The sequence below is a fragment of the Trachypithecus francoisi genome, unplaced genomic scaffold (assembly GCF_009764315.1).
Source record: "Trachypithecus francoisi isolate TF-2019V2 unplaced genomic scaffold, Tfra_2.0 Lachesis_group1, whole genome shotgun sequence".
Classification (NCBI taxonomy): Eukaryota; Metazoa; Chordata; class Mammalia; order Primates; family Cercopithecidae; genus Trachypithecus; species Trachypithecus francoisi.
Window position 1 is genome coordinate 86,980,115 of NW_022681454.1, and position 25,415 is coordinate 87,005,529.

Here is a 25,415-nt window from a genome sequence, read left to right on the forward strand (position 1 = left end):
ATGGCCAGATTCAGTGACTGAAGAGATAGCCTCCCCCCTTGATTGGAAGTGTTGCAAAGTCACTAGGCAAAGGGGCAAAAGAACTAGGATGGGAAGAATTCGTGGCCATTCTTATAAATCTACCATACTGGGTCTATGCTGTATGAAGTGAATACTGAGATGTAGCAATTTTCCAATTAATTTGTTTAATTTGATCAGTTAAAATAAGGTAATTCAAGCTTTGAAAAAATTTATTTTTATTCAGTATGATAGGGTGTAATTTTTTGTTTGTATATTCCTTGCTAGCTTTATGATAAAAATATACATTTTAACACATTCTTGTTAAAAAGTATGCTCCAAAGAGTTTTTGTTGATGATAGGTTATTATATGAGTTTATTTGTGGTTACAGGTACACTGGGACAGAAACGACACAAACTTAATTCCTAATGGAAGTAGCGTAATTGTCAACCAGACTAACAAGTAGGTACAAAAAATGAAATAGTTGGTTTGTATATTTACTATTTTTATTTCACTGAGCTCTAAAAATTCCTTTTAGCTCTTTAATTTTTCATTATCATTAATCATTTTTTGCTAAGGCAGAGAAGTTGGTGTGTGTTGTATGTGTTTTGACATATATATCATGGAGTCTATATTGTGGTAAGAAATGGAAATGGCTTTCCCAGAGAGACCTTTCTATATCTTCCTGTCCAAAATTACAGCACCAACATCTGTCCCTCTTTATCCACTCACTCTGCTTTACTTTTTCTTTTTGTATTACACATCACCTTCCTTTGGGGTTTATTTGCTTATTTATTTCTCATTGTTTTTCCCATGATAGTGAATGCGGCAGGGACTTGGTCTGTATTATTCACCACTGTATATTCAGTACCTAGAGTAGTCTACAGTGGTGCCTGGTACATTGCAGGCACATCGTAAATATTTGTTGAAAAGGTTACTATGATATTTTGACTTCCCAACATCTTATGGAATGCCATTTAAAGCCATGGAGTTTGGGATTATAGAACCTTCCCTTGATAATTGGTCAGAGATCTCTAGGAAGCATGCTGGCCTATATCACATCTTTTTCCACAATTTCTTAAATCTTTTTTTTTTTTAATTTTGTATTGAAATATAACCTATATAACAGAAAATTGCACAAGTCATGAATGTACAGTTTAGTGAATTTTACAAAGCAAACATGCCTGTGTAATTACTGCCAGATCAAGAAATATAACATTTCCAGCTGTATAGTTGTATATTGTATGAATACATCACAGTTTTATCTGTAGTTTTTTTTGTGTGTGTTTTTTTTTTTTGAGATGGAGCCTTGCTCTGTCACCCAGGCTGGAGTGCAGTGGTATGATCTCGCCTCATTGCAACCTCCGTCTCCCGGGTTCAAGCGATTCTCCTGCCTCCCAAGTAGCTGGGACTACAAGCGCTCGCCACCATGCCCAGCTAATTTTTTGTATTTTATTAGAGACGGGATTTCATCGTGTTAGCCAGGATGGTCTCGATCTCCTGACCTTGTGATCCACCTGCCTTGGCCTCCCAAAGTGCTGGGATTACAGGCGTGAGCCACCACACCCGGCCTATCTGTAGTATTTTTGACCGACATAGTGTATTTCAAGTTTTGGACTGTTATGAATAATGCTCTTGTGAACATTCTTGTACATGTGTTTTGTTTATGTGCAGGCATTTGTTAGTATGTAACTGGGAGAAGTGCTTGGTGCCTTGTGGTTTCCCCTTGCTCCATGCAGAGCAGGATCAATCCTCCTGAAACATTTGGATATTGATATGGATGATGCCATATGTGTGCCAGAGAGTATGAAAATGTTTTGTACATAATGGGGCTTTCTGGGGAGAGCTGGACAGGCATCCAAGCTGATCTCTTTGGCTTAAGTGAAGAGAGAGGCAGGTGGCTTTAGTTTTTATGGTGGTTCCGGCATGGGGCCAGGGTTAGGGTTCCCATGCAACCCAGAGCATGCGTGGGGAAATTTAAGCCACACAGCTGTCAGTGAGTGCCCAGGGAGCGAGCCTGTGTTGTGCAGATTTGGAGGCGAAAGGGGAAAAAGGAGGAGGAGTGGTACTTGAAAGCTGTTAGTAAGCAAACATAAAAAAATGGAGGCAGACTTTCATCAGTAGGATACGACAGTTCTAATTGCTCTATGTCCACTCTAATAGTATTGCTAGTCTTTTTAAAATTAGCCATTCTGGTGGGTACATAGTAGTATTTCATTGTGGTTTTAATTTGCATTTCTTTGATTACTAATGGTAAGCACTTTATATGCCTATTGGCTATTTGGATATCCTCTTTTCAGAAATAATTATTCCTCATCTTTAGTCTATTTTTCTGTTGCTTTTTTTTTTCTTGTCAGTTTATGAGAGTTCTAGATGTAAGCCTTTTGTTGGTTATATGTACTGCAAATATCTTCTTATATACTGTGGCTTTTGTTTTCAGTTTTTAAATGTGTCTTTTGATTAGCCAAACTTTGTAATTGTAATGTAGTCCACTTTATCAATATTTTCCTTAATGCTTAGTGTTTTTCTGTTTTCTATTTTATGACTACTTCCCTATCCTAGGGCTATGAAATATTCCCCTGTATTTTCTTCTTTTTTTTTTTTTTTTTTTTTTTTTTTTTTTTTTTATTATACTTTAAGTTCTAGGGTACATGTGCATGACGTTTATATCATGTATAACTCCCCAATGCAATCCCTCCCTCCTCCCCCCTCCCCATGATAGGCCCCAGTGTGTGATGTTCCCCTTCCGAGTCCAAGTGATCTCATTGTTCAGTCCCACCTATGAGTGAGAACATGCGGTGTTTGGTTTTCTCTTCTTGTGATAGTTTGCTAAGAATGATGGTTTCCAGCTGCATCCATGTCCCTACAAAGGACGCAAACTCATCCTTTTTGATGGCTGCATAGATTCCATGGTGTATATGTGCCACATTTTCTTAATCCAGTCTGTCACAGATGGACATTTGGGTTGATTCCAAGTCTTTGCTATTGTGAATAGTGCCGCAATAAACATACGTGTGCATGTGTCTTGTAGTAGTAATTTATAATCTTTGGGTATATACCCAGTAGTGGGATGGCTGGGTCATATGGTACATCTAGTTCTAGATCCTTGAGGAATCGCCATACTGTTTTCCATAATGGTTGAACTAGTTTACAATCCCACCAACAGTGTAAAAGTGTTCCTATTTCTCCACATCCTCTCCAACACCTGTTGTTTCCTGACTTCTTAATGATTGCCATTCTAACTGGTGTGAGATGGTATCTCATTGTGGTTTTGATTTGCATTTCTCTGATGGCCAGTGATGATGAGCATTTTTTCATGTGTCTGTTGGCTGTATGGATGTCTTCTTTTGAGAATGTGTGTTCATATCCTTCCCCACTTTTTGATGGGGTTGTTTGTTTTTCTTGTATATTTGTTTGAGTTCTTTGTAGATTCTGGATATTAGCCCTTTGTCAGATGAGTAGGTTGCAAAAATTTTTTCCCATTCTGTAGGTTGCCTGTTCACTCTGATGGTAGTTTCTTTGCTGTGCAAAAGCTCTTTAGTTTAATTAGATCCCATTGTCAATTTTTGCTTTTGCTGCCGTTGCTTTTGGTGTTTTAGACATGAAGTCCTTGCCCATGCCTATGTCCTGAATGGTACTACCTAGATTTTCTTCTAGGGTTTATGGTATTAGGTCTAACATTTAGTCTCTAATCCATCTTGAATTAATTTTCGTATAAGGGGTAAGGAAAGGATCCAGTTTCAGCTTTCTACTTATGGCTAGCCAATTTTCCCAGCACCATTTATTAAATAGGGAATCCTTTCCCCATTTCTTGTTTCTCTCAGGTTTGTCAAAGATCAGATGGCTGTAGATGTGTGGTATTATTTCTGAGGACTCTGTTCTGTTCCATTGGTCTATATCTCTGTTGTGGTACCAGTACCATGCTGTTTTGGTTACTGTAGCCTTGTAGTATAGTTTGAAGTCAGGTAGCGTGACGCCTCCAGCTTTGTCCTTTTGACTTAGGATTGTCTTGGCAATGCGGGCTCTTTTTTGGTTCCATATGAACTTTAAAGCCGTTTTTTTCCAATTCTGTGAAGAAAGTCATTGGTAGCTTGATGGGGATGGCATTGAATCTATAAATCACCTTGGGCAGTATGGCCATTTTCACGATATTGATTCTTCCTATCCATGAGCATGGTATGTTCTTCCATTTGTTTGTGTCCTCTTTGATTTCACTGAGCAGTGGTTTGTAGTTCTCCTTGAAGAGGTCCTTTACATCCCTGTAAGCTGGATTCCTAGGTATTTTATTCTCTTTGAAGCAATTGTGAATGGAAGTTCATTCCTGATTTGGCTCTCTGCTTGTCTGTTACTGGTGTATAAGAATGCTTGTGATTTTTGCACATTAATTTTGTATCCTGAGACTTTGCTGAAGTTGCTTATCAGCTTAAGGAGATTTTGGGCTGAGACAAGGGGGTTTCTAAATATACAATCATGTCATCTGCAAACAGGGACAATTTGACTTCTTCTTTTCCTAACTGGATACCCTTGATTTCTTTCTCTTGCCTGATTGCCCTAGCCAGAACTTCCAACACTATGTTGAATAGGAGTGGTGAGAGAGGGCATCCCTGTCTTGTGCCAGTTTTCAAAGGGAATTTTTCCAGTTTTTGCCCATTCAGTATGATATTAGCTGTGGGTTTGTCATAAATAGCTCTTATTATTTTGAGGTACGTTCCATCAATACCAAATTTATTGAGCGTTTTTAGCATAAAGGGCTGTTGAATTTTGTCAAAAGCCTTTTCTGCATCTATTGAGATAATCATGTGGTTCTTGTCTTTGGTTCTGTTTATATGCTGGATTACGTTTATTGATTTGCGAATGTTGAACCAGCCTTGCATCCCAGGGATGAAGCCCACTTGATCATGGTGGATAAGCTTTTTGATGTGCTGCTGAATCCGGTTTGCCAGTATTTTATTGAGGATTTTTGCATCGATGTTCATCAGGGATATTGGTCTAAAATTCTCTCTTTTTGTTGTGTCTCTGCCAGGCTTTGGTATCAGGATGATGTTGGCCTCATAAAAGAGTAGGGAGGATTCCCTCTTTTTCTATTGATTGAAATAGTTTCAGAAGGAATGGTACCAGCTCCTCCTTGTACCTCTGGTAGAATTCAGCTGTGAATCCATCTGGTCCTGGACTTTTTTTGGTGGGTAGGCTATTAATTGTTGCCTCAATTTCAGAGCCTGCTATTGGTCTATTCAGGGATTCAACTTCTTCCTGGTTAGTCTTGGGAGAGTGTAAGTGTCCAGGAATTATCCATTTCTTCTAGATTTTCTAGTTGATTTGCGTAGAGGTGTTTATAGTATTCTCTGATGGTAGTTTGTATTTCTGTGGGGTCGGTGGTGATATCCCCTTTATCATTTTTATTGCGTCTATTTGATTCCTCTCTCTTTTCTTCTTTATTAGTCTAGCTAGCGGTCTGTCAATTTTGTTGATCTTTTCAAAAACCAACTCCTGGATTCATTGATTTTTTGGAGGGTTTTTTGTGTCTCTCTCCTTCAGTTCTGCTCTGATCTTAGTTATTTCTTGCCTTCTGCTAGCTTTTGAATGTGTTTGCTCTTGCCTCTCTAGTTCTTTTAATTGTGATGTTAGAGTGTCAATTTTAGATCTCTCCTGCTTTCTCTTGTGGGCATTTAGTGCTATAAATTTCCCTCTACACACTGCTTTAAATGTGTCCCAGAGATTCTGTGTATGTTGTATCTTTGTTCTCATTGGTTTCAAAGAACATCTTTATTTCTGCTTTCATTTCGTTATGTACCAGTAGTCATTCAGGAGCAGGTTGTTCAGTTTCCATGTAGTTGAGCGGTTTGGATTGAGTTTCTTAGTCCTGAGTTCTAGTTTGATTGCACTGTGGTCTGAGAGACAGTTTGTTATAATTTCTGTTCTTGTACATTTGCTGAGGAGTGCTTTACTTCCAATTATGTGGTCAATTTTGGAATAAGTGCGATGTGGTGCTGAGAAGAATGTATATTCTGTTGATTTGGGGTGGAGAGTTCTATAGATGTCTATTAGGTCCGCTGGTGCAGAGATGAGTTCAATTCCTGGATATCCTTGTTAACTTTCTGTCTCGTTGATCTGTCTAATGTTGACAGTGGAGTGTTGAAGTCTCCCATTATTATTGTATGGGAGTCTAAGTCTCTTTGTAGGTCTCTAAGGACTTGCTTTATGAATCTGGGTGCTCCTGTATTGGGTGCATATATATTTAGGAGAGTTAGCTCTTCCTGTTGAATTGATCCCTTACCATTATGTAATGGCCTTCTTTGTCTCTTTTGATCTTTGATGGTTTAAAGTCTGTTTTATCAGAGACTAGGATTGCAACCCCTGCTTTTTTTTGTTCTCCATTTGCTTGGTAGATCTTCCTCCATCCCTTTATTTTGAGCCTATGTATGTCTCTGCATGTGAGATGGGTCTCCTGAATACAGCAGACTGATGGGTCTTGACTCTTGATCCAGTTTGCCAGTCTGTGTCTTTTATTGGAGCATTTAGTCCATTGACATTTAAGGTTAATATTGTTATGTGTGAACTTGATCCTGTCATTATGATATTAACTGGTTATTTTGCTCGTTAGTTGATGCAGTTTCTTCCTAGCCTCGATGGTTTACATTTTGGCATGTTTTTGCAATGGCTGGTACCGCTTGTTCCTTTCCATGTTTAGGGCTTCCTTCAGGGTCTCTTGTAAGGCAGGCCTGGTGGTGACAAAATCTCTAAGCATTTGCTTATCTGTAAAGGATTTTATTTCTCCTTCACTGATGAAGCGTTTGGCTGGATATGAAATTCTGGGTTGAAAATTCTTTTCTTTAAGAACGTTGAATATTGGCCCCCACTCTCTTCTGGCTTGTAGAGTTTCTGCGAGAGAGGTCTGCTGTTATTGATGGGCTTCCTTTGTGGGTAACCCGACCTTTCTCTCTGGCTGCCCTTAAGATTTTTTCCTTCATTTCAACTTTGGTGAATCTGGCAATTATGTGTCTTGGAGTTGCTCTTCTGGAGGAGTATCTTTGTGGCGTTCTCTGTATTTCCTGAATTTGAATGTTGGCCTGCCCTACTAGGTTGGGGAAGTTCTCCTGGATGATATCCTGAAGAGTGTTTTCCAACTTGGTTCCATTTTCCCCCTCACTTTCAGGCACCCCAATCAGACGTAGATTTGGTCTTTTTACATAATCCCATACTTCTTGCAGGCTTTGTTCATTTTTTTCTTCTTTTTTCTTTTGGTTTTCTCTTCTCGCTTCATTTCATTCATTTGATCCTCAATCGCTGATACTCTTTCTTCCAGTTGATCGAGTCGGTTACTGAAGCTTGTGCATTTGTCACGTATTTCTCGTGTCATGGTTTTCATCTCTGTCATTTCGTTTATGATCTTCTCTGCATTAATTAGTCTAGCTGTCAATTCTTCCACTTTTTTTTCAAGATTTTTAGTTTCTTTGCGCTGGGTACGTAATTCCTCCTTTAGCTCTGAGAGTTTTGATGGACTGAAGCCTTCTTCTCTCATCTCGTCAAAGTCATTCTCTGACCAGCTTTGATCCGTTGCTGGCGATGGGCTGCGCTCCTTTGCAGGGGGAGATGCGCTCTTATTTTTTGAATTTCCAGCTTTTTGCCTGCTTCTTCCCCATCTTTGTGGTTTTATCTGTCTCTGGACTTTGATGATGGTGACGTACTGATGGGGTTTTGGTATAGGTGTCCTTCCTGTTTGATAGTTTTCCGTCTGACAGTCAGAAGGACTGTCTGTTGGTCTGTTGGAGATTGCTTGAGGTCCACTCCAGACCCTGTTTGCCTGGGTATCAGCAGCAGAGGTTGCCGAAGATAGAATATTGCTGAACAGCGAGTGTACCTGTCTGATTCTTTCTTTGGAAGTTTCCTCTCAGGGGTGACGCCACCCTGTGAGGTGTGGGGTGTCAGACTGCCCCTAGTGGGGGATGTCTCCCAGCTAGGCTACTCAGGGGTCAGGGACCCACCTGAGCAGGCAGTCTGTCCGTTCTCGGATCTCAACCTCCGCGTTAGGAGATCCACGGCTCTCCCCAAAGCTGTCAGACAGAGTCGTTCGCGTCTGCACCGCCCCCGCTCTTCCCCTATGGGCTGCAGCTGTGCTGTCCGCAGAGGTAGAGTCTACAGAGACAGGCAGGCTTCCTTGAGCTGCTGTGAGCTCCACCCAGTTCGAGCTTCCCAGCGGCTTTGTTTACCTACTTAAGCCTCAGCAATGGCGGGCGCCCCTCCCCCAGCCTCGCTGCTGCCTTGCGGATAGATCGCCGCAGACGGCTGTGTTAGCAGTGAGGGAGGCTCCGTGGGCGTGGGACCCTCCCGGCCAGGTGTGGGATATATTCTCCTGGTGTGCCTGTTTCCTTAAAGCGCAGTATTGGTGGGAGTTACCCGATTTTCCAGGTGTTGTGTGTCTCAGTTCCCCTGGCTAGGAAAAGGGATTCCTTCCCCCTTGCGCTTCCAGGTGAGGCGATGCCTCGCCCTGCTTCAGCTCACGCTGGTCAGGCTGCAGCAGCTGACCAGCACCGATTGTCCGGCACTCCCTAGCGAGATGACCCCAGTACCTCAGTTGAAAACGCAGAAATCACCGGTTCTGTGTCGCTCGCGCTGGGAGTTGGAGACTGGAGCTGCTCCTATTCGGCCATCTTGCTCCGCCCCCTGTATTTTCTTCTAGAAGCTTATCATTTTATTTCTCACATTTAGATCTATGATCCACTTTAATTGATTTTTTTAGTAAGATACAATGTCTGGATCAGGTTTTATTTTTTCAATTTTTGAAACTGTGATTGTATTGAACCTATAGATCAATTTTGGGGAAAAATTGACATCTTAAAATAAAGAGTCTTTAATCCATGAATATAAAATCTCCATTTGTTTAGCTCATCTTTAGTCACTCTTGAAAAAATGTTATGTAGTTTTCTGTGTAGAGATCTTGTTGCAGTATTCTAAATAGTTTTCTTGGATCATTTATTGTATTTGAATCTTCTCTGTCCTTAAAAATTTTTTGTCTGCTTTTCTGTTAGTAGGAGAGGTATATTAGCATCTATACTATACATGTAGATATGACTGTTTCTTTAAGTTTTGTTAAGTTATTACTAAGCACATAACAAATTTTTGAATTGTTTTACCTTCCTGGTATATGACCTGGTTGTCATTAGTAAATGTACTTTTCTATCCTAGTCATGTTTTTCTGATTTTAGTATAGCTACACCAGATTCATTTTGGTTGGTGTTTGCATAGAATATTTTTTCCCTTCTTTGACTTTAATCTGTGTTTTCACATTTAAGTTATATATGTTATAAGCAGCCTATGATGGAGTTGTTATAAAAATTACATTAGGGCCAGCTAACGTCTGTAATCCCAGCACTTTGGGAGGCCGAGGCAGGCAAATCACAAGGTCAGGAGTTTGAGAGCAGCCTGGCCAAATGGTGAAACCTCATCTTTACTAAAAATACAAAAAAATTAGCTGGGCGTGGTGGTGGGCACGTGTAATCCCAGCTACTTGGGAGGCTGAGGCAGGAGAATCTCTTGAACCCAGGAGGTGGAGATTGCAGTGAGCTGAGATCACACCACTCCACTCCAGCCCAGGTGACAGTGCGAGACTCTGTCTCAAAAAAAAAATTACATTAGATAATCTCTAGTAACTATGACAGTCCATGACACATGGTAAGTACTCAAAAACTGTTAGGTATTCTAGCTTTTATTTTTAGCCCCTCACCATTTCGTTCAGGATATTGCAGTAAGTGTTGAAATAACTTTTTGTTTTATTAAAGGAGAGACTATGTTTCTAAGTATATCGATTACATTTTCAATGACTCTGTAAAGGCGGTTTATGAAGAATTTCGGAGAGGATTTTACAAAATCTGCGACGAAGACATTATCAAATTATTCCACCCCGAAGAACTGAAGGATGTGATTGTTGGACATACAGATTATGATTGGAAAACATTTGAAAGGGTACATCATAAAGTCTAAGTTGATTAAATTCAATTTTCCTTCCTATTTCCTCAATAACTTTTTTTTTTTTTGTATTTTCTCTAGAATGCACGTTATGAACCAGGATATAACAGTTCACATCCCACCATAGTGATGTTTTGGAAGGCTTTCCACAAATTGACGCTGGAAGAAAAGAAAAAATTCCTTGGTAAGTATTATATCAAGGAATAGGTCTGTAATCGTATGTCTTTTTAATGGGATAAAAATTTCCTTTATGATAGGTACAATTTGCAGCAAATCATAGTGTCAGAGCTACGCCTAGTCCAATTCAACATCCTCTGTGTCCCAACATCAAAAAACAAATGTTAATTATATAAGCGATCTTTTCCCCTGTGATTTCATCCCTTTTTATTGCTTTTAAAGTTTTTGTTTCGGCCCGGCGCGGTGGCTCAAGCCTGTAATCCCAGCACTTTGGGAGGCCGAGACGGGCGGATCACGAGGTCAGGAGATCGAGACCATCCTGGCTAACACGGTGAAACCCCGTCTCTACTAAAAAAAAAAATACAAAAAATTAGCCGGGCGAGATGGCGGGCGCCTGTAGTCCCAGCTACTCGGGAGGCTGAGGCGAGAGAATGGTGTAAACCCGGGAGGCGGAGCTTGCAGTGAGCTGAGATCCGGCCACTGCACTCCAGCCTGGGCGACAGAGCGAGACTCCATCTCAACAAAAAAAAAAAAAAAAAAGTTTTTGTTTCTTCATCCAAGCTAAATATCAAGCCTTCTTTCTGTACTCCTGTCATCATTCACTTATTCAGCCTTTGTGGGATTAACTGAGATATTTTATTTGGCTAATTTTTACTGTTCCTATATTATTAATACTGTATTTGCTATTACTGTACACAGCTATTTTATTTGTATCTTTAGGCTTAATGACTTTCTCATTTTCTATTTCCTTACTTTTGAGAAACATTTATCTTCTATTTTTATTTTTGTGGATAACATGTATGTTAGAAGATACTCAGACTTAATAGAAGCCCAACCTACCTTTCCAGTCTTAACTCTTAGAGGAAATTTTTGTTCCAACCAAATAATCCCATTGTCTGAACACTCTAGAGCTCACCTTGTACCTTCCCACCTCCAGGCCTTTCTCTGAAGTTCCTTCTCCTGCCTTGAACCTCACCTACCTCCTTGTTGCTTTTCTAAACCTTTCCATCCTTAAAGGTCTGGCATAATTCTGAACTCTTGGAAATCCCCTCAGTCATCCCAGCCTGGCTCTCTCTCCTTATTCTCAAGCACAGCATTGACTCGGGAGGCACTTAACTCCATGACACTCCTTGGGCTGTCTTATATCTTACAGCTTTTCTCTTGCTATTATGTGTCTTTTTCTTCACAAGAATCTAATATTCCCAGTCAGACTTTAAGCTGCTTGAGGACAGTGACTATGTGTCAGACATTGTTCTAATACAATCCCAAATGCACTGTCAAATGTAGGACACTGCACATGGGCTCACAATAAAGTTTTGTGAATCATTTTTTTCTCTGTAAAGAGATTCTGGTCTCCATGTAAAACAGATTGCTTCATTTTATTCTTCTTTTTAGTATTTCTTACAGGAACTGACAGACTACAAATGAAAGATTTAAAGAATATGAAAATAACATTTTGCTGTCCTGAAAGTTGGAATGAAAGAGACCCTATGAGAGCACTGACATGTTTCAGTGTCCTCTTTCTCCCTAAATATTCTACAATGGAAATAGTGGAAGAAGCGCTTCAAGTAGCCATCAGCAACAACAGAGGATTTGGCTGACCAGCAAGCTTGTCCAACAGCCTTATTTTGTTGTTGTTGTTGTTGTTTCTCTACTTTGTTTTAGGCTTTTAGCAGCCTGAAGCCATGGGTTTTCGTTTCTGTCTCTAATGAGAAGCGGGAAAGAGGGATGAATAAGAGGCTTTACTGGCCTAACCAGAAACAGAAACTAAGAACCCGTGACTGTATTCTCTCCCTTGGAAACCCCTATGTCTACATCATATTCCTTACCTCTTTGGGGAAATATTTTTCAAAAATAAAATAACTGAAAAATTGTAAGTCTTATTCACTAGTCAATGTGTTTACCAGATCTTTTGGAATTGCTATCATTGCATGTAAGATATATCAATTATAATATAGATTAAGCTGTGTCTCTCACACAGTGTTTGCATGACTTGGCCTGAAGAGAGACTCTTTAGCTTAGAAGTTTTTTTAAAACTTGTAATTATCTACCCAATATCTGTTCTCCCCTTCTTTCAGTACAGATTGCCTATATGGTAGAAGTGGCATTGTTCTGAGTCTTTTAAAATCATGCATATCCCAGCCTCTCTTCAAGGTAGGGACAGGTGGCAGTGGTGACAGTCATTGGGAGAAGCTTCTGAGGCAGCTTTTTTATTTAAATGGCTGTTATGCTTTTAATGGAGTTAGGTACAAAATGCATCCAAGCAAAAGAATGTTGTGCATACTCATTAACATAGTGATAAATGTAAATTACACTTTGATAATGTAAAAGACAGTGTGTTAGGCCCCAACAAGAACTACAAAGTTAGCTGCAACTTAAGATACTGGAAAGACTCCTTAAGTTTTTTTTTTTTTTTTTTTTTTGAGACAGAGTTTCGCTCTTGTTGCCCAGGCTGGAGTGCAATGGTGCTATCTCGGCTCATCGCAACCTCTGCCTCCTGGGTTCAAGCAATTCTCCTACCTCAGCCTCCTGAGTAGCTGGGATTATAGGCATGCGCCCCCATGCCCAGCTAATTTTGTATTTTTAGTAGAGACGGGGTGTCTCCATGTTGGTCAGGCTGGTCTCGAACACCCCACCTCAGGTGATCCGCCACCTCAGCCTCTCAAAGTGCTGGGATTACAGGCATGAGCCACCGTGCCCAGCCATCCTTAAGTTGTTTTTGCCCATCATCTTTATTATTATTATAGTTCTAAATGATACCTGGGTGGGGCTTAAGGAATAATACAAAGCTCTTTTTCAGCTGTGGTTCAAAGAACTTTAATGAAACTGTATGACAGTGACATTGTAGGACCATGACATTTTCCCAAAAGTACTTCCAATAACATAGGCAGTTGAGAAACTTCATAGTTCCAAAGTCAGGAAAGTGGTGAAGATGTCTTAAAGGAATTTTAAAACATTATAAAACCCAGTTCTCTCCTACAGACTTTTTAAAGCATGGACATGAGTTTAAAGATACTGAGAAAACATCAGTAGTTTTCATAAAGCTTCAATGAACATCCCAAGGTATAAGTGTTGTAAGCAGCCTGTTTACTAAAATGTCACTGCATTGTACTTTTGGAGGTACAGGTATGCTGTGCTTACAGTGAGAGGACAACTTTATCCCTAGTTAAAAGTACCAGGGGTCAAGCTCAGCTTCCATTTATAGAGGATACACCAATAATCCCTAGGATAGTGAGTGGTTCAAGTACTACACTACGTTTCCAACGTGTCTCACCTATTTGCTCTTAGTTGGCACCTGGGCTTTTTTAAACCCTATATTTATAGAGTATTTTGAAAAGAGTCTAAAACTACCTTGAAAAATGGTCTTAAAACAATACAGAGCCCTTCCAAAAAAGCTCACTGGATACTCTAATAACATTTAGAGCAGGGATGTCCAATCTTTTGGCTTCCCTGGGCCACATAGGAAGAATTGTCTTGGGCCATACATAAAATACACTAATAATAATTGATGAGCTAAAAAAAGTTGCAAAAAAAAAAAAACTCATAATGTTTTAAGAAAATTTACAAATTTGTGTTGGGCTGCATTCAAAGACATCCTGGGGCCTATGGGCCATGAGTTGGACAAGCTTGATTTAGAAAAAAGGAATAAAGAAAAAAATTGCAGTAACTCAGTTTCTTTCAAGTGAAGAAGAAAAATAATGTAAAACTAACGTAGGCTAAGATGTTTGGTAATTAATGTCAAAAAGTACCAAGATTATTAGTACATGTTTTGGTAATCACTACTGGCAGGATTAATTTTTTGTGCAAAGTATATATTGAACAGAAAAATAATTTCAGCCTCTAATAAAAGAAAACACAGCAAGAGAAGCAGCTACAGGGCAATTAAAAGTTAGGGAAGTTTACTAGCTTTAGAATATACTTCAATTACAGAAATACTTCCTTTTTAAAACTACGGTGTTTTAATGTACTTTTAGTAATAACCCAATCTAAGGAGCCTGGGAGGCTTGTGAAAAACTCCACCAAGGTGCTACATTTCTAGAATGGGGTGAATTAATACTTCTGTCAGAAGGAAAGAACTGAGTCACCTCAGCCTTTTTTGTTTAAATGGTAACTCATAATCCAATGATGTATTTTGCTTCACTAGTTCAAATTTAGGCAGGAAAGGGACTAAGCCAACTGGTCAGACCCAGAAATACAATGATTTGGCAAGCCACAGTCACTCAGCTCATGGATTTATAATAATCTGCTGAAAAGCTGCTGAACTCTTGTCTGTTCCTTCACATCTGTAGAGGAGTTTGATATAATCACTTCTCTTTCTCGACTTTTAAGTTTCATACAGGCAAAGAGATCACAAACTGTAGGGTAGCCATCATGGTCTTGGGGGAAGTTATGTTCCTCCTGTAGGGGTGGATTAAGTAATACTTCCAGGCCCTTCTTCTGAAGTAGCCACTTGTCTTCTCCAGACAATCACTGGCTGAGGGTGCCCATCTTCTTTCCTGGCAGGACCCAGTCAGCTGTATTAAAGGGACACCAGGAAGTGATTGTGGGGCTTTTAAGCTTTTGTTGGCCAGCCCTGTCCTCAGTACTAGGCACTTCCTTGCGACTTACTTCCTTATGTGGGGGCCTGATGAGCCACTCTGACAAGGGACTGTTGTTTATGACTTGGAATCAGCAATTCTAGAAGGAGCCATTGCCTTTGATGTCTTAGCTTGTTCTTGAAGGACAGGGCCACGTATTCAGGGAATCGATGCTTCTCAGGTTCAGGTTTGGGTTCCACAGGTATCCCATTCTTTTGTCCATCTTTCTTTAGAAGCCACTTACACAGAGCTTCCTTCTCAATTCTCATCATACACTCTGAAAAACTTTTGCAGGGCTCATTGACTTTGCATATGTCCTTTACTTTATATGGGTCCTGATGTTTCTGGACAAGTCAATCCTCGGAAATGATGCTGAGGATAGACAATAGTTTCTTGGCCTCCAAGTAGTCATTCAGGCACTTCACATTACCCAGGTTTTTCAAAATCTCTACACTGAAACTTATCACTGGTTTCACAACTGCCATTCTCAGGCTTCTCCAGCTTATGGGATTCCTGGGGAATCACCAGCCAGCCAGACAGATCCATCTCATCTTGATCAGAAAGCTCTAGATCTTCTACCTTTTCAATTAAATGAAGAAGGAACTGGTAGTAAAATGCTGTCACTTTGGGTAACTTGGTTTTTCAGGAACTTCTTGTTGCTGATTCTTGAGGAGCAAGTTTTGAAAGCCCTTTCGGTTGCCTGAGACATTACTGAAGAAACTGCAGGCTTTGGAAGAAGTCTATTCTCCAAGGTCTGCTTTTTGGTGAGCCAGTCCTGGGGGGTTGTTCCTGAAGACCACTGGTATGGTGGAGCTCCAAGGAGTCATTCACTTAGAGGGACATCTGTGATGCTGGATGCTGACTTCTGCTCTGGCATTAGGATATAGCCTTTCTTCTCCAGGAAGGGCCTGATATTTGATGAGTTAGCATGAGGCATGAAGTGCTAAGGAATTTGAATTGTCTTGAGAAACCCAAATGTGGTGATAGTCATGCAGAGCAGTTGTGTCTGCTTCAAAGAGCAGGATTGTTGAATCTTCAAACTTAGGTGTCAAACTGCCCAGTCCCTCCAGGCACACAGAGACTTGATTGGCTAGATCTTTGTTTTGGGTGCACTTCAGTTAATGAATAAGACCATTGAACTGGCCAAATAACCAGTAGAGCTGCTGGGCTTGCGGCTGAAATATCTCCTCTTTAAGCTGATAAATGAGGTCTAACTGTTCATACAGCCACCTCACAGTTTGTAAGGCATTCCAGGTGACAGCTTATACAACTGTGAACCCAAGCTTTGACTTCTCACAAGTTATCTTTAATTTGCTGTTCGGCCCAGGGAACTCCACCAATAGCAAGCTCTTAAGTCCCTCCATGCATTACTATACCTCAAAAGGGGTTCTCTATTACTGGAGCAGCCACTCTGGTCATGTGAGGTATTCGTTCTGCTCACTGCTCCAGCTCCAAATCCCTCTTCGGGTGATCCAAGGGGACTTTGGGGTGGACAGGGACACAGCCCCACACAAAACTCCTGAGGAGGCTTTTTAAAGAGAATCTTTCCAACTGACTGGAACCTTTGTGTTTCCTCCTTTATTCTTCACATAGAACAGTATTACCTACTATTGCTCTGACCCCATATAAGGAGTCTTGCATCAGCCACATGAGGAACACAATTCTCCTACTCTGAAGACACAGCAACAAGGGTGCCAGCTTGAATCAGAAAATAAATCTGCTGTGTCTTGATCTTGGGTTTCTCAGCCACCAGACTGTGAGATAAATTCCTGTTCTTTATAAATTACATAGTCTCAGGTATTCTGTTATAGCAGCACAAAATGGACTTACATCCTACCCACGATATGTAAAGAACTCTCAACATTCAAAAATTCAATTTTAAAATGGGCAAAGATTTGAACAGATACAAGAAGATATATCGATGGCAAATAAGTTCAACAACATTTATCATTATGGAACTGCAAATCAAAACCCAAGTAAGGTACCACATCACACCTATTACCATGGCTAAAATTAAATAGACATACCAAATGTTGATAAGGATGTGGAAGAACTAGAACTCTTATACACGGTTGGTGGGAATTTAAATGGTTTGACCACTTTGGAAAACTGTTAGGTAGTTTCTTTAAAAGAAATATCTACAATATGATCCTGCTATTCTACTCTTAGGAATTTACCCAAAAGAAATAAAAGTGTATGTCCACGTAAGGATTACATACAAATGTTCATAGCAGCTTTATTTTTAATAGCCAGAAATGGAAAACAACTCAAATGTCCATCAATAGGTGAATACATAAGTAAATTGTAGTCTGTCCATACTATAGAATAGTATTCAGCAATAAAAAGGAATGGACTGTTGACGCAACAACATGCAGGAATCTCAAAATAATTATACTGAGTGAAAGAAGCTAACGATGACTATATCCTGTATATTTATATTTATATAAAATTTACATTTACATTTATATAAAATGCCAGACATTGCAAGCTAAAGTACAGTGACAGAAAGCAGATAAGTGGTTGCCTGGGAAAGGGGATGGGGGTGGGGAGGGACAGGAGGTAAGGATTACAGAATGGCACAAGGAACTTTTGCGGGATGATGGACATGTTCATTATTTCAATGGTGAGAATGGTTTCACAGGTATATACATATCCCATAATTTGTCGAATTACACACTTTAAATGTGTGTAATTTATTGTATGCCTCTTATATCTCAAAAAAACTTTTTAAATTCCAAAGAGAGATGATCTTTCTTATTTGCCCACCTTGAGTCTCATACCCATTCCATGGCCAGGAAAGGTTAAGATGATTGGCAATTCCCCTAGAATTGCATCCAATGGAGAAAGAAATTGAGGAGCTATTCTAAAGAAACAGTTCTAGTACAAGCAGCAACTATAAAATTCTAATATGCCTTGGGAAATCTGTCACTGTATACTTTTTGAGTACATAAATGAGCATGTATTTCATTTTGTGTGCGTATGTGTGCCAAGATGGCAAGTTGTTTGCCTGGGGACAGAATTTAGGGCAACTTTGAGTTGAAAGATAATTTGCCTCAGTCCCTAAATCACAAGGATGACCTTTTAAGGAGTTACCTTGGCTAATAGTTTTGTAAGAGACGCTCACAGTACGGGAGAAACAAGAGAGAAATAATTTTTTGAAACTGGTTAAAGACAATGGTCTGTTAAGAGGGTACAAGAGTCTAATTATGATTAATAAAATAAGATATTCAAGGCCAACCTATAAAACATGCAACCCGAAAGTATTTGAAGGACAGCTCACAATAGGTAGAAAACGAACGTGTCCTTCATTTGCTAATACAGTAAAACAAATTAATAATAAGACAAGATACAAACTCAAACAACACCAGTGAGTAAATGTTTTCCTCTGTTATGAAGTGGTATTTATATTCTCAAGCAGAGAGAAAATGGGATAAAATAAAATCTGTCTTATTTAATATGTATTTTTAAATGTGTGCTAAATTGTGTGTGTTATAGAAGAAAGGGTAATAGTTGTACCTGGTGTGTGATGTCCACCGATTAGACCTAGAGTGGGATCTACCTCTGGAATTTCCTACTTTTTTTTTTTTTTTTGAGATGGAATCTCACTCTGTTGCCCAGGCTGGAGCGCAGTGGCATGATCTCAGCTCACTGCAACCTCTGCCTCCTGGGTTCAAGCGATTCTCCTGTCAGCCTCCCGAGTAGCTGGGACTACAGGCGCCCACCACCACACTCGGCTATTTTTTTGTAGTTTTAGTAGAGATGGGGTTTCACCGTGTTAGCCAGGATGGTCTCGATCTCCTGACCTCGTGATCCACCCGCCTTGGCCTCCCAAAGTGCTGGGATTACAGGCGTGAGCCACCACGCCTAGCCTGGAATTTCCTACTTGCTAGCTATCTGTAAACCCACTTCCAACACCCTTTGTTTCTTTCTCCCTCCCTGTCTCTGAGGAGAGGTGTCTTGTGCTCTATTTGTGCTCTGATTGCATTCCTTTCCATCTCCATCATTTCTCCATGCTTTCCTATTTTGTTTTGTTTTGTTTTTTTTTTTTTGAGACAGAGCCTCGCTCTATTGCCCAGGCTGGAATGCAATAGTGCGATGCAGGCCCACCACAACCTCTGCCTCCCCACAACCTCTGCTTCCTGGGTTCAAGGGATTCTCATGCCTCAGCCTCTCAAGTAGCTGGAATTACAGGCATGCACACCACACCCAGCTAATTTTTATATTTTTGGTAGAGACGGGGTTTGGCCATGTTGCCCAAGCTGGTCTCAACTCCTGGCCTCAGGTGATCCACCAACTTTGGCCTCCCAAAGTGCTGGGATTACAGGCGTGAGCCACTATGCCCAGCCAGCTTTCCTATGTCTTCTAATCTTCAATTGCTTCACCACAGGCTCTTCTATATCCACATTTCTGCCATTAAGATAATACATTTTAGAATTTCCCTCTTCCATTATATATCCCCCTTTCCCTTCTTCCTTGCTTTTTCCTAAAAATCTACAATTAGGAAATTCCAGCCTTAATATCTCCGTGACACTGTAATCTGCCCTCCAGTCCCCCACTTCTCCCACTCAGACTGCTCCAGTAAAAGCCACAGATGACTGTTTTTGTTGCAAATATCAACAGAAACTTGTTATTTCCATCTTAAATCATTTCTACCACATTTGAGGCCTTTGATTACTGCTCTCCTTTTCTTGGCTTATTTTCCATTTCCTTTGTATCCTTACACCCCCAACCCCTGGACTCCTGATCAAGTCTATGGCTTCAGTTATTACTGGGCCCACGGCTAAAGTGTCTCCTCTTTAAGCTGATAGATGAGGTCTGCCTGTGATACCTGGAGCTATACCTCTGACCTACAGGAATTCATATATTCCAGCACCATAGCCATTTTTCTATGTAGTCTATGTCACTACCTGTATGCCCCTTGGCTCTTTAATCTCAACATTTGCAAGGAGAAAATTGTCATTTTTTAGTCCAAAAATGTTTTTCTATATTTCACAGCTTGGAGTGATCCCACCAATATCTTCAAGAAGAAGCCTACAGTCATCTTCCATTTCTCCCTCTTTTTTACCACATTCCACATTCAAGTCAAGTTCTAATAATTCTAGTTTTAACACCTCTGTAACCCCACTACTGCCAGTGCTCAAAGTTCAAGATCATCATCTACTGGCTGGGCGCAATGGCTCACACCTGTAATCCCAGCACTTTGGGACATCGAGGCGGGTGGGTCACCTGAGGTCAGGAGTTCGAGACCAGCGTGGCCAACATGGTGAAACCCCCGTCTCTACCAAAAATACAATAATTAGCTGGGTATGGTGGTGGGTGCCTGTAATCCCAGCTACTCAGGGAGCTGAGGCAGAAGAATTGCTTGAACTCGAGAGGCGGAGGTTGCAGTGAGCCAAGATTGTGCCATTGCACTCCAGCCTGGGTGACAGAACAAGACTCAGTCTCAAAAAAAAAAAAAAAAAAAAAAAAATCTCTTGTCCCATCACTTCATTAGCCTCTCAATTGGTCTCCCTATATCTAGACCAACACTGTCCAGCAGAGCTTGCTGTGAAGCTGGAAATCTTTATCTGCACTGTCCAATAAATTGGACTCCTCTGTACAAAAGGCTTAGTCTTTGAAGAATTTTGAAAAGTGAATACATTCATTGGCAGCAGTGGGAAAAACAGTCTAGAACTGTGCTGTGCTGTATGGGCTCTTTAATAAAAATTCAATACATTTAAAAGGTTCTCAGTCACAGTCACATTTCTAGTACTCAATATCTACATGTGACAAGTGGTTACTGTACTGTAAGTATGAACATTTGCCACAGCAGGGATCTGTAACACACAAACCCTCTGGTACGCTGCACGTGCTTTTTTTTCTCTTTCCCTTTTTATGGGAAAAACAACCATAGTGTTTATCAGCTGCACAAATCCAAATAAAAACAACCATAGTGTTTATCAGCTGCACAAATCCAAATAATTTAAAAGTCAGGCAATAAATTCCAATTTCACTGGACAGCTCCCAAATCCTTCCTGATGTGCCCTGTGTACAGCTCCAGCCTCATCTCCCACTGTTTGGGAGATTTTGTTACTGTGTAAACATCACAGAGTACACTTACACGCTGTGTTTATAAGTACACTGTGATGTTTGCATGATGTTACAAACCTGTACAGCATGTGTACTGTACTGAACAATGTAAGCAATTTTAACACAATGGTCGATATTTGTATATCTAAAAATAGAAAAGGTACAGTAAAAATATGATATAAAAGATTTTTTTAAATGGTACTTAGCATGAATGGAGCTTGCAGGACTGGAAGTTGCTCTGAGTGAGTCAGTGAGTGAGTGGTGAGTGAATGTGAAGGCCTAGGACATTACACCACTGTAGACTTTATAAACACTGTACACTTAGGCTACACTACATTTATTTAAAACATAAAGCAATTGCTCTACAACATTATGGCAGCTATGATGCTACTAGGTGACAGGAATTTTTAGCTCCTCAAATAATCTTATGGGTTGTATATGTGGTCTGTTGTTAATGGAAACATCATTAAGCAGCCCATGATTCTATTTCAGTTTCCTGAATGGGCCAGTCTCTTCTCTGTGTTTTCACACATGCTTTTTCTTTTGCCTGGAACCCTCTTCCCATTGCACCACTATCTCTCCCTCTTCCTCACCTCCTCTCTTCAATTCTGCCTCCTCCTCTGTCTTGGTTATTCCTATTCATTTTTCAGGATTCACTTCGGCTCTCATGACATTCTGCTGGATGCTACCTAGCTCTGCATTTCACCAGTGCAGTTCTCTTTCTGCTTCCTTCTGAGGGCTCAGTGGCCATTGGTCCCATGAGTTAACCAAAAGTGCCATCTAGTGGCAAATGCAGAAGACAACAATCGCCTCCAAATGGAACATTTCACTAAGAGGGACAAAACTTGGAATAGTGGACAGGCTTTCTCTACCACTACACACAGTAGGGAGAATCTACTGGGGCTCGTGGCTCTCCTAGATAGTCTCACATTTTCTACCTAACTTAAAACTCTCCCTTGGTCTGGAAGTAGGTATCGTAATTTTCATCTTACAGATGCAGTCTCAAGTTCAGAGGGGCCTCCTTAAAATTCCCTTCTTTGGGCCGGGCGCAGTGCCTCATGCCTGTAATCCCAGCACTTTGGGAGGCCGAGGCGGGCGGATCACAAGGTCAGGAGATCGAGACCATCCTGCCTAACACGGTGAAATCCTGTCTCTACAAAAACTACCCACGTGGTGGCGGGGGCCTGTAGTCCCAGCTACTTGGGAGGCTGAGGCAGGAGAATGGCGTGAACCCGGGAGGGAGCCTATGTCTCAAAAACAAAACATAACAAAACCAATCCCCTCCTTTGCAGGACTGGCAGCAAATAAAGAAGGAGAGTAGGTCATACAATAGGCCAGGTTTTGCTCCCTCAGGATGGGAATTTCTCATTTAGAGCTGGTGGGAAGGATCTCATTAACAGGTGGTTAAAGATGGTTTGTCAGGGATGCAGTTGAGGACACTTACAAAGAGAATCTTGTTAAGAGTCTCTAAGGAAGCAATAGGTCCCCTGGCATTATGAAGTCAGCGAATTATTGAGGAGGAGGAGTGGGGAGGAGTTTCACTAATGTAGGAATAAGACAGTGTTCCTCATGGTGAGTTTACAGTGCAACAGATGGAAGTGGTGGGGTCAAAGCCTTGGTGTGCAGCATGAGCTACGTAATGGTCAGCTTGTGTCCCTATGAACAGATATGAAGCCAGGATGATTTGCTAGTGAGAAGCTTGGGAAGGAACAGTAGAAACCTGTTGAATTCCCAATACAGGGTGTCATATTTCATAGGGTCACTAGAAGTAGCACAACGGGTGGACAAAATTTAGAAGGCGTAAGACCTGCATTCACTTTTGGCCATGCCTCTAACCAGCATCTGACCTCCAGCAAGTGACCTGGAACCACTGAGCCTTAGGCTGGACACTGAGATACTGCTTTTTAAATTTTCCTCTAACAACTTTATTGAGCTATAATTCACATAGCATGTAACTCAGCCATATATAGTGTATAACTCAATGGTTTTTAGTATCTTCACAGAATTGTGCAAGCATCACCATAGTCAATTTTTCTGTTTGGGTTTTTTTTTTTTTTTTTTTTTTTTTTGAGACAAGGTCTTGCTGGGTTGCCCAGGCTGGAGTGCAGTGGCATGATCATGGCTCACCGCATCCTTGACCTCCTGGGCTGGATCCTCCCACCTCAGCCTCCTGAGTAGCTGGGACCACAGGCACACACCACCATGCCCAGCTAATTTTTTTATTTGTTTTTAATTTTTGTAGAGACAGGGTCTCCCTATGTTGCCCAGGCTGGTCTCGAACTCCTGGGCTCAAGTAAGCCTCCCACCTTGGCCTCCCAAAGTGCCACCATAGTCCATTTTAGAATATTTTTATCACCTCAAAGATAAACCTTGTATCCTTTAGCCAAAACTGCACAATCTCCCCCTTCTTCTCCAGCTCTATGCAGCTACTAATCTACTGTCTGTCTCTAGAGATTGCCTATTATGGACATTTCAAATAAATGAAATTAGACTATGTGACCTATCGTAACTGGCTTCTACGACTTAGCATAATGTTTGCAAGGTTCATCCATAGTCTAGCATGTATCACTACTTTATTACTTTATATTGCCAAATATTATTTCATTATATTCATATTACATTTTATCTATCCATTCATCAGTTTATGGACGTTTGGGTTGTTTCTGCTTTTTGGCTATTCTAAATGATGCTGCTATGAACATGTGCATACAAACTATCGTGAGTACTTAAGTTCTCACTTCTCTTGAGTATATACCTGGGAGTGAAATTGCTGGGTCATGTGGCAACTCTACATTTGACCTTTTGTGGTGTTGCTGTTTTCCAAAGAAGCTGCAACGTTTTAAATTCTCACCAGCAGTGTATGAAGGCTTACGAGGTCTTTTAAAACTGCTGATCTGTTCATAAGAATGTCAATAAGAGGCTGGGCATGGTGGCTCACTCCTGTAATCCCAGCACTTTGGGAGGCAGAAGAGGGTGGATCATTTGAGGTTGGGAGTTCAGGACCAGCCTGGCCAACATGGTGAAACCTCATCTCTACTAAAAATACAAAAATTAGCCAGGTGTGGTGGTTGCACCCCTGTAATCCCAGCTACTGGGGAGGCTGAGGCAGGAGAATCACTTGAACCCAGGAGGCGGAGGTTGCAGTGAGCAGAGATCATGCTACTGCACTCCAGCCTGGGTGAGAGTGAGATTCCATCTCAAACAACAACAACAACAAAGTGTCAGTAAGATATAGAAGCATTATTTGACCTAGCCACATATCAAGCGTGCAATTCCTTTTTCCCTCTTGCTGTGCTATTGTTATGTAATCACATCCGTATGTTACAAACTCAACACTTAGTTATAATTATTTTATATAATCTGATGTCTCTTAAACTGAGAAAAGGAGAGCAAGTATATATTTATAGCATTCATTACATTAATATTATTTACCTCTTATGGTTCTCTTCATGTATTTCTATGAATTCAAGTTACTATCTGGTATCATTTTCGTACTGCAAATACACCTTTGCTTACCTCCATTTCCTTTGTGATGTTAATACTAAATATGTTATCTATGTTACAGGCTCCCAAATACAATGCATCTTGCGTATACATGGTTTTTGTCCGTAATTGCCCTATAAATAAGAATGACGAAATACGCATTTATACTGTCTTTTATAATTACATAATTACCTTTACTATGCTGATGGCCTGTGCCTCCTGGGAGGTACCGTAACCCTCAACTAGGAGCTGGGGGAAGAGCGAGCCCTGTGTTCTTGACTGCACCCTCCTGGAGTGGCCATTGCCGAGCTGAAAAGGAGCAAAAAAGAAATGGTTGCTGGGTCAGATGACAAAAACTTGCTGTTCTTATTAAGTTTCAGTAGGTTTCCTTGAATGTTTCTTCATTTAATGAGCTGTATGCCCTTAGGACAATTTCCAGACTGTTTAAATGGTTGTTTTGTTTATAATTTTCACTAGTTAGGCTTGTTTCACTGGCGAATGGGTTCACAAAGTTCCTCACATGGTCTCCAGAAGTATCACTTAGTTCTTTACAAAGTACCCTCACATATAAAATTTTATTTGATCCTCACCATTTTATGAAACAAGGGTAAGGACTTTTTGGCCCTAAAAATGAGGCCCAGAATGCTAAGTAACTTGGCTGAAGTTATAAGGCTTCTCAGAGCCATGTGTTCATTCAGGAGGCACTTACTGCCTGCTCTGTGCTAAACATTAGATTTAAAATGTTCAGCATTTACTGTACAGACAGGAGACAAAAACCACACAATTGCAGCACAAGGTTAAGTGCTAAAGTGTACAGTGCCTTAAGCAGTAAGAAGGGCACTGGCTGGGTGTAGTGGCTCACTCCTGTAATCGCAGCACTTTGGGGGACCGAGGCGGGTGGATCGCTTGAGCCCAGGAGTTGAGATCAGCCTGGACAACATGGTGAAACCCCATGTCTACAAAAAAAAAAAAAAAAAAATTAGCCGGGCATGGTGGCAGATGACTGTAGTCCCAGCTACTTGGGAGGCTGAGGTGGGAGAATCACTTGACTCAGGAGGTGGAGCCTGCAGTGAGCCATGATCGTACCATGCCACTGCACTCCAGCCTGGGCAACACAGTGAGATCCTGTCTCAAAAAAAAAAAGGGGG

General features: G+C 40.8%; 1 protein-coding gene and 1 pseudogene across 2 annotated transcripts in view; one reads left to right on the top strand and one right to left on the bottom strand.

The window, feature by feature from the left end:
* The window catches only part of HERC5 (HECT and RLD domain containing E3 ubiquitin protein ligase 5), a 60,515-nt gene extending 48,494 nt beyond the window's left edge, over positions 1-12,021 (top strand). Inside the window, exons 20-23 of one of the 2 annotated variants that reach the window (XM_033214793.1) lie at positions 390-460; positions 9,775-9,958; positions 10,043-10,145; positions 11,534-12,021. In XM_033214793.1, coding sequence (XP_033070684.1) covers positions 390-460; positions 9,775-9,958; positions 10,043-10,145; positions 11,534-11,739 — 564 coding nt within the window. In that variant the 3' untranslated portion in view covers positions 11,740-12,021. The remainder of the gene's footprint in view (positions 1-389; positions 461-9,774; positions 9,959-10,042; positions 10,146-11,533) is intronic. The other variant, XR_004438040.1, reaches the window with a different exon arrangement.
* A 764-nt stretch (positions 12,022-12,785) lies between these two features.
* LOC117085664 lies at positions 12,786-25,146 on the bottom strand (annotated as a pseudogene).
* Positions 25,147-25,415: the final 269 nt, after the last annotated feature.